General features: G+C 44.3%; 1 protein-coding gene across 1 annotated transcript; it reads right to left on the bottom strand.

Moving 5' to 3' along the window:
- Nucleotides 1-324: 324 nt before the first annotated feature.
- ino80da (INO80 complex subunit Da) lies at nucleotides 325-9,009 on the bottom strand. The gene is made up of 10 exons (XM_061054522.1): nucleotides 8,836-9,009; nucleotides 6,983-7,229; nucleotides 6,078-6,892; nucleotides 5,830-5,926; nucleotides 5,363-5,587; nucleotides 4,935-5,044; nucleotides 4,592-4,725; nucleotides 4,198-4,421; nucleotides 3,926-4,083; nucleotides 325-3,830 (listed from the first exon to the last, which is right to left on the bottom strand). Exons 2-10 carry the CDS (start codon nucleotides 7,198-7,200, stop codon nucleotides 2,815-2,817), a joined length of 2,997 nt encoding a protein of 998 aa, XP_060910505.1. The 5' UTR covers nucleotides 7,201-7,229; nucleotides 8,836-9,009; the 3' UTR covers nucleotides 325-2,814.
- Between the last annotated feature and the right edge of the window lie 6 nt (nucleotides 9,010-9,015).

Below are 9,015 nucleotides of genomic sequence, written 5' to 3'. Positions count from 1 at the left end.
GAATGTAAACCATACATGCACCATCATACACTCAGGATGTTGCTTTTTGGCCTGAGTAGATGATTTAACTCACATTGAGCAGTTACATCTCACAGTATGTGCAGAGATCCCTGTGAAAACCATGCCATGTGGCCTGTCTCAGCTTTAATCCTCATTACACCTGAATTCTAAAAATCTAGCATTGTATTAACGTCCATGAGCATGGAAAGATTTGAGTTCAGCAGCAGTCGATAAGCGTTGTGGCGGCCTGCATGTAACCACACATCTCGTGTGTAATGGAAACAACGTGTCACCTATTTAGAAACAAACCCACAACAAACAATGTCAGCAAATACCTCACAGCAAGTTTTATTTATACATCCAAAAACAAAAGATCCAATTTTTCACACTATATACAGATATTACATACAGTGTTTGTACACATATTACATCATTTGTACACAAGAAAATATACATAAAAATGTAAACCTTTGTATACAAAAAATACCTTAGACAAATTAAACAAGGACCAATAACAAAAGGTGACTAGATTAGCTCGTCCTATCTTTAAAAACAGTAATACAGTACATTCAATGAGTATAGGAATTTGTCAGCCGTTTCTGAATTCAAGCCGTTAAATGTGCCTACAAGCCCTGTTTTTCGTTTTGATCTACGTGATTTTTATTTTTTTGGGAGGGGACACTGGTGCGGTGATTAATCTCATGCTATGTGGATACAGCAGTAATGACTTGCAAACTTCTCCATCCATAATTGTTTTAATTGAACTTTTTTTGGGGCACTGTGTGAACGATTAGTCGTTGAAACACTGCAGTGACTGAGAGGCCCTGTTGTCTCTGGTGGAGCTACGGGTTTACACTTCAGAATGTGTTTTCTCTTTGGAAGGGAGAGACACAACTGGGCCTCCTCATAGCTAGAAATTGGGGGAGGGGGGTGGGGGTGGGTGGGGAAGGGTTCTGGTGCAGGCTCTCAGAGCCCACAGTGATGACAGGTGTTCATTTAAGGAGCGTCCAAGCAACAAAAGAAACAAAACAAAAAAAGGCAAGACAGACACAGGACGTGAAACACCACCGGCCTCCTGCCATTTCTGTGCAAATTTATGTTGGAAAAAAACATACTTTATCTCTCCAGGAAAATGAAATGGTGATGTCTATATACTCCTATGATTTATACCACCGAGAATCGAGCCAGTGACCATAATCATACACTGATATTATTTATGCTGCCCCATGCAATCTCAGACTTCTTCCTGGAGTTTAATAGCTATCAAAAACATTCTCCATCAGGTGATTCTTCAAAACAAACTGACAGCATACGAACAACGACCCCTCTAACTTCATAGAGAACTTAACAAGCATTTTTGATAGCCATTAAAAAACAAGACTCATTCCACAAGACACGTGTTCCACTGAATACATTGCAAATAACAATTTCAAACCATTGCTACTCAATAATTCACCGACAAACCCCAAGATAGAGACTTCTACTCTATATACCTAATACTCAACAATGTCTGACAATCTGTCAAATGTCTTCAATGATATCTATTAAAAGCCATGGTCGCACTGCTGTGAGTTGTTAACAGACGGGGGAGGAGGAGTTCTCATTTAGAGTTAAAATCAGACCCCAGGTTTGCATTTAGCTAAAAAAAAAAATCACTTTATATTTGAATAAAACATTAAATCCCAACATCACCTTCAGTGGGAATTTAAGAATGAGTTTCCTTGAAGTCTTGATACTGAATTTGCTTTATCTATGACAGTCTTTAAAGACCATTGTACATGTGGACCACAGAGCCCCTTTGAGAGTAGACACTTAAGGTCCCTGGGTTGCGCCTTCATCACCCCAAACATTAACACTGAAACTCGTGTATTAGCCTTTCAAATCCACTCGAGAGCAGATGTTAGGCTGACCTGATCGTTGATCTCTGGAGGCTCTACGTCGAAGAGAAACTGTTGTAAAATAAAACGTTTACAACAATCATAGAGGCCAAAATATCTTCCTGATTCTTCCTAGATTCAGTAAATGAAGCTACATGAAATGAGACCAATACCTTGTGATGCAAGAGTTATGTTAATGTGTTTATTGCTTTAAGAAACTAAATTTACCTTCAAGTGTCTACGAGGCAACTCAGAGTCCCACAACCAATGGTGAGGTCAGATTTTTGACTTCTGAGCAAACCAATAAATGAGCACAATATACAATACACAATATAAAAACAGCTGTTTAAAAGTATTTTGGTAAATCCGTATGAATGTGAAATCTGACTTAGTAAGATTCTATATCATGATGACAGTTAAATAGCTTGCAACATAATGGGTAACAAAGATCACAACCAATACTCTTCTTCTTTTTCAGAGGGTGACAGAAGCAGTGTGAGGGACAGGTGGAGAAGGTAAATGGCCATCTGAGCAAGGCAAGGGTACAGTGGATCATCAAAGACAGGACTTTTAAGTGGCAAAGGGACCACTGAGTGTGACACAATCTGTCACAAGGTCCTTCCACCTGTTTTTCACCTGTTCATTCATTCCATCAGAGTGTTACCATTAACCCCCTGCAGAGGAAAACCACAAGGCATCCAACATGTGGACTCACAGTGACTTCAAAATGCCAGAGACCGACTGCCTTCAGAGTGAAAGAAGGGAAATGGAAAACATTGAGGATAATCTGAGGTTTGTGCAAATTGTCAAAAAGTGCACGATTACCACATTGCACACATGTAGCAGATGGAGAGGGTGGGGGGTGGGGTGGGGGGGGGGTCAACTGGATTTTAAGTTGCTGTGAGTCCACAATGCAGCTGCTGCAAGGTGCCTGCTCTCATTGACTTTGTTTAAAAGGTGGTGTGGCGCTTTTGGCACTTGCAGCAGTGGCACTAACTATTGAAAAGCCAGCCGGGGGCGCTGTAGAGCTGTGGCTAGGCTGCACGTCTTTCGGGATGCCACTGTGGGAGGCCAATTGATGGCCGAAGGCCGCGCTGAACTGAGGGAGCTGCTGCTTGGGCTGCGTGGAGGTCAGGAGATCATGTGACGAGGGAGCAGAGGGAGTGGTTAGGCCCGTCAGGCCGCTCTGAGGCATCGCTGAGAGTGCGGCCATGGGCTGCAGCGTCACAGAGTGCGTGGTGGTGGCCGGGGGAGTGGACAAGGCGGTGGATATGAGATGACTTTCTGATCCTATGAGATTGCCAAACTGTGCTGGGTCGGTGAGGGGGAGAGGGAGATTGTTCCATGATGAGCGCGGGGGTACTGGTGCCCCACTGAGAGGGACTTCCAGCAGCAGAGGAGGGTCTGTCTGGAAGGAGCCGGCATGGGGAGAGGACATGTGGTCACTGTATGGGGATGGCACGTGTTCACTGCTGAAGTGGCTGCCTTGAGGAGAGGATGTGGGTGCGTCCGACTTTGTCAGCACATGTGACGCGTTTGTCCGGGAAAACGTTCGCTCCGTTATGGAGGTCTGGGTGAGCAGGGAGGTGGCAGAGGGGGCTACGGTAGAAGAAGATGAGGTAAGGTTGGAGCACGACGACGGGGGCTGGTTTGCAGGCTGAGATGGCAGTGAGGGAGGAAACTGACCCCCGGTGGACTGCAGTAGGTTGTCCTCCAGCTCAAGGCTCGTGAAGTTCTCTGTGGGGATGCGGCTGTTCAGCAGATCCCCCATCCCACCCGGCTGGACCGGACCTGGGAACACCGTCATGGCTCTGTGGTCCACCCCTTCAGAGGGAGCCAGGTCTCCTATGGAGGTTAGGCACACCAGGGAGTCTGGGTAGGAGCCCATAGCCTGCAGAGCACGCACCAGCTCCTCTGCCTCCTCTGTGGTGGGCAGTAAATCTCCGTTCTTACCTACAGAGAGACAAAAATCATTTTTTGGTTTTAAAATCACAGGGAAGACTTTTTTTGTATACATTAAAGGAAAGTGTTGCTTAATAGAGGACAACCTTCAAACAAGTCAAAGTCCTGCAGGTCATCAGGTAGTCTGGGCAAAACGTCAGAGAAATCCTCCTGGTTTAGCTCGAGGTCATTAGGAATGTCTGCCATGTCATTGGTGATATCGTCAGGTAGCTCATCTGTGCTCAGGTCTGGAGTTGAAGGGCTCCTGCAACAAACATGCCCCCCAAAAAAATGATTAATGACAAACATGCCATTCATAAGACCCTCTCTGAACGAGGCTGACTTTTTTAAAGTCATCATTGACAACAGCGTAGCACACCTGATGCTGGCCTGTGATGGCATGGCGAGGCTTGTAGAAGGCATTCCCAGGTTCCCCTGCGGCAGCGCTGGAGGGATGGGTTTCTGTGGCCTCCGGGGTCCTCTCCTCCTCTTCTTTTTGTGTTTTTTGGTGAGCGCCGGTGGTTTGGTCTTTTTACGTGGCTTTCGCTGTTGCTGCTGCTGGTGCTGCACTCTTCTGTTACCATCCCCTCGCAGGAAGTTATCCTGTGTGGAATACACACAGAGAACAAGAGTTATCATAGAGAAGATGCCAGGTGAGCCGTTTCCTTGTTTTAAGTCTCTTTGACAAGCCAAGTTAGCTCATATTTATGCTAAAGACAAGACTGCTATCATGTTCTCATTTAACTCTCATGAGTTAAATGAGTTTATCTCACCATTTTTTTGGCATGCTCTTCACAGAGTGGTGTCTGATGCGTGATATCAAACACGGGGATGGAGCACTGCTGACCATCTGCAAATTTGGCTGTGCAACTCGCAAAGAGCTGCTGGGAACGATTCAACAGAATATCTACAGAGAACAGTCAAGGAAATAACCAAACACTCAAGACAACACAGGGCATGGAATCACAGCACTCCATCACAAAGGGGAGGAGTTATACAACACAGTATGTGTCGAAACAAGAACGTCCCCAAAACATTGATAACACCAGTCTTGAAGTAAAAAACACATCACTGTAACAAGAGAGCTGAACAGCCATGTTTTGGTGGACAGGATACGCTGAAAGCAGTGTTGAGTGAAGGGCAAAGCTCTGTTGTTGCAGGCCTGCCCCTTTGTGCTGCCAGTGCAGGTCCCTGGATCTGTCTTCTGCTGCCTTGCTGGAGAATCACTGAGGAAGCAAACACACAGAAGATGTTCAAAGTGTTATGCACATGTTAAATTATGAGATGAAGATTGTGAGATTAAAAAAAATGCAAAAAGCAGCACAGACCAATCTATTATAAGAGATCATCAAAATGTAACTTCTATTTGTTGTTGGTTGATGTGAAGTTTTTTTACTGGTTTCACCATGCTTTGTTGCACATACCAACACAGACAGAAGTGATGCGCATAGTTTTTGTTACATGTGTTTCCATGTAAAGTGTGGTAAAAATAAAATGACAATTAAAAAAAAAAAAACTGACTGCAATAATATTTGTGAGAATACCTTGAGGAGCTCCGAGAGGCATCACGTAACTCCTGGATCAGCTGCCCGGCACAGTCAGGGTTGTTACTGGCAGCGTGCAGCAAGGCTTTGCGGAAGGCATAGCGGTATCTCTTCTGGCGGATACTCGCCCTCTCCTCCCGGCACATGTGCTTGTATTTCTCCCGGAGGTACGAGCAAAACCGAAGCAGCCGTGTTCTCCGAGATGAACCTCTGTCGTCTTCAAGCCTATTTTTTAAAAAAGTGAATAGCAGTTAAGACATAGTCAATGGACTGTACTTATAAAAGCTTTTCTAGTATTCTGACTACTCAAATGCTTTTACACTGCAAGTCATGTTCATCCATACACACCTCATCCTCACACTGATGGCAAAGGACGCTATGTTAAGTGCTAATCTCATTCAGGAACATTCACACACTGCGGGCTCTAACAAGCTTACAAACTGGGTATTAAGTTGTGGGGTACCAACCCATTCTGGGGTCTCCCAGGGCTCAGGAAAGGAACAAAAGTCACAGCCTCCTCTTCATCATCATCATCATCAGCACTGTCTTCAGACCAGTCCAATCCTGGAAGACAACTTGTTAGAGCAGCTCATCTATCTCAGCAACCTCAAATCTGAAATGCTACACTGTATCTGAAAGAAATTAAGTAGTCTTTCAACTGAATGTGAATTTACAGAGTTTAAAAGTAAGCGCTAAATGCATGTGAAATAAGCACCTAGATGAGGAAAGAGGTCACCATGCTCCCGGTGTCTCTTGGCACAGAGCTGTACCAGGTGTTGCAACCTGGCCAGGCAGCTGGCAGAAGGTGAGAAGGCAGCAGGACGCATGACGACCACATGCCGCTGATTGCTGCTGCTGCCACTGTCCTTGCAACTGACAGGCAGGTGAGTAGCAGTGAAAGGCATTTTCCTGCTGAGTGATGGCCCAGAGGGTTGCACTGGACTGGGTGCTGCATTAGCTGGCATCCCCGGAGGCAGAAAGTTGACCGTCTGAGGTGGTGATGGATTGCATAATAAACCCTGCTGCTTTCCTGGGAAGATGAAGGAAGTCACGCCGGAGTGCTGGGGTGGCTGGAGAAGACCTGACTGCTGCCGTGGGAGATGAGTGTTCATCGGCGAGGAGGAGTGAACACGGGAGACGGGGGAGGGACTAAAGTGCTCAGAGGGTGCCTGGAAGAGGTCCGTGTCATGACAGAGCTTCTGGTTGAGCACCGCGCGACTCTGCAGTTTCTTCTTGATGGCGTTCGCCTTCCGAGGAGCTCCCACCTCCTCATCGTCTGTGTCGTCCTCATAAAAGGCAAAAGGGTCCAGGAGTTCCCCATCGGGGAGGGGTAACAGGCGTGTACAGGGGGGAGATGGTGGAAGTTCATCCAAGCCATTAGGGGTTTTCAGAGCTAAAGAGGGCACAGTTATGTTGAGAGCCACAGACTCCAGGTGAGCCCGAGAGCGCATATCCTCCAAAGCATCATGTTTCTTTTTTCTTTCCTTCTTCGGGATAAAGCCCAGAACCTGCAGGTGGCTGTTACAGTATCTGAAAAACAAGACAACATCCTCAGTACACTATGCACACAAAGTCACATCATGTTTTCCACACAAATTAAGTTACCACATATATACACACCTGCGGTCCTCAGACTTGGGGATGGGGTTGGTACACCTCTGGCTGTTGTACTTGGCCACATATTCACATTGCTTGAAGGGGGCTGTCTTATCTTCCAGAACGTGCCGGATACAAAACGCATAGCCATTTAGTCTGCGCTGCTTGCAGAGCTTTGGGCTGTATGAGCACAGCGGCTTATTGTCCACCTCTGAGAAGTGTATGTGTTTGCCTTCATACATCACGTTACTCTTGTTTGTGACAACATCAGCTGATGGGATAAAGTCAGAGGGAAACCAAGAATTACATCACTTAATACTACAGAGGTAACCATGCATGCACATGCAGGGGAAAGATCCAAGGAAACAGACAACTCCACAGCAGTTGCTTGCCCTTTTCTAATATTGGTATTAAATGAGAATCAGTATGACGAAAGCCAAAATAATCATGAAATAGTACGCTTCTTAATTTGCAATTTTTTACGAGTGCTGAATAATACATAAATATTGTTCTGCAATTTCAAAAACATTATAATAATATAATAATATCAAAAACATATAGTCCAAACAAAGTTTTCCTACTTGCAAGTTGCTTTTACACGCTGTTGTTTTCAGGTTCAAATTACCTCATTGAGAAAAGGCTGGTAAACAGTGAATACTTTTAACTTTATTTAAACAGACCTTTCAATTAACATAAAAGTTTAAACTGAAACGATAACATGGTGGTGATAAAAACTCAAATGTTGCATGACCACAATCTGCTTTACAAAGTTTAAATGAACAGTCGCTGTGCATTATTACAGAACTATCCAAACACTGCAATGAAGAAGTCTCATTTCTCGGTTTATCATATAAACGAACTGTATTAGTAAATGTTACGCCTGGTGATCAACACACCTGTGCTACAGGTATATCACTATGTTCTGTTACTGTAATTACAGCGTTAGCCTCTCAGCTTCAGCGTTAGCGGAACTGCTTCATTTACTTTAATGCTTACAAGTTAGTTTTCAGGGTGCTACGGTCCTGGTTGCTGAGGTACATGTTGGTATGTATATAAGGATGTGCTCGGCAACATGTGTTTAAGATTTGAAGGTAGTAAACTGTTTCAGGTAAAGACGGAGAACCGGACAGGTAGCTAACTGTTTCTAACCTTAGCTAGCTTAACTACCATTTCCAGTCCGGCGAGCTAGCTTTGTGCCAAATGAAAAATTGACACTGGGAAATTATACACATATATGTGTGCAACACATAACCCTGCTTTGATCTATGGCACATAACTTTATTCATATTAAAAAGGTGCGCACATATTTAAAGAATAAAATAGACAAAAGTCAAATTTGATGGTAAGCTAGCAAGCTATCAAAGCTAAAAACACAAATTAGTAGGCGGTAGCTAACCAGGAAACGGAAACATGAGCAACACTATAAAGGTTTATTTTCACTTTAGTTTGGTGTTTGAAATTGCAAGCATAATTAGAAGAAAAATAAAAAAAATGTTGATCAGCCGCGGCCGTAACATATCTTTGTATACGAACACGATACATTTATAGGAAAATACTTTGAAACAAAGGGTCTAAATACGAGGCTTAAGGCCTGTCCACGAAGGCCTCTCTGATAATCGATATGAATGCATAGCATCTATAGTTACATTATGTGACATTAGCAATCAAAACGGAGGACACTGGCGAACATCCCACTTCTGTTCTACCCCAATTATTCATTTGGTCACAACAGAAGTTATAAAATAAATGACTCATCAATTGGAGGCCTTTTAGCACTGATAACACAGCGGCCTCTACTTGAACGCCTGGCCGACTAAAGTCTGGGTAAAACGGTTAGCTCAGAAATCGAGACCGAGGCTGTAGACGATGTCGCTTACCTTGAACTGGTATGGGCTGTTTAAGGTATTCGCCCCAGATAGACGGCCGAAAAGACTCCTAGGATCGGCTAGGCTATTTGTGTATCGATATTCGAGATAGGATAGTAACAGTGATCTTCATCGAGCTCAGAATAACTAGAAATAAGGATGCATGTAAATGTAGGCAATCCAGAGCAAATT

The sequence above is a fragment of the Labrus mixtus genome, chromosome 13 (genome assembly GCF_963584025.1).
Source record: "Labrus mixtus chromosome 13, fLabMix1.1, whole genome shotgun sequence".
NCBI lineage: Eukaryota > Metazoa > Chordata > Actinopteri > Labriformes > Labridae > Labrus > Labrus mixtus.
This window is presented reverse-complemented; position numbering and strand designations above follow the sequence as displayed.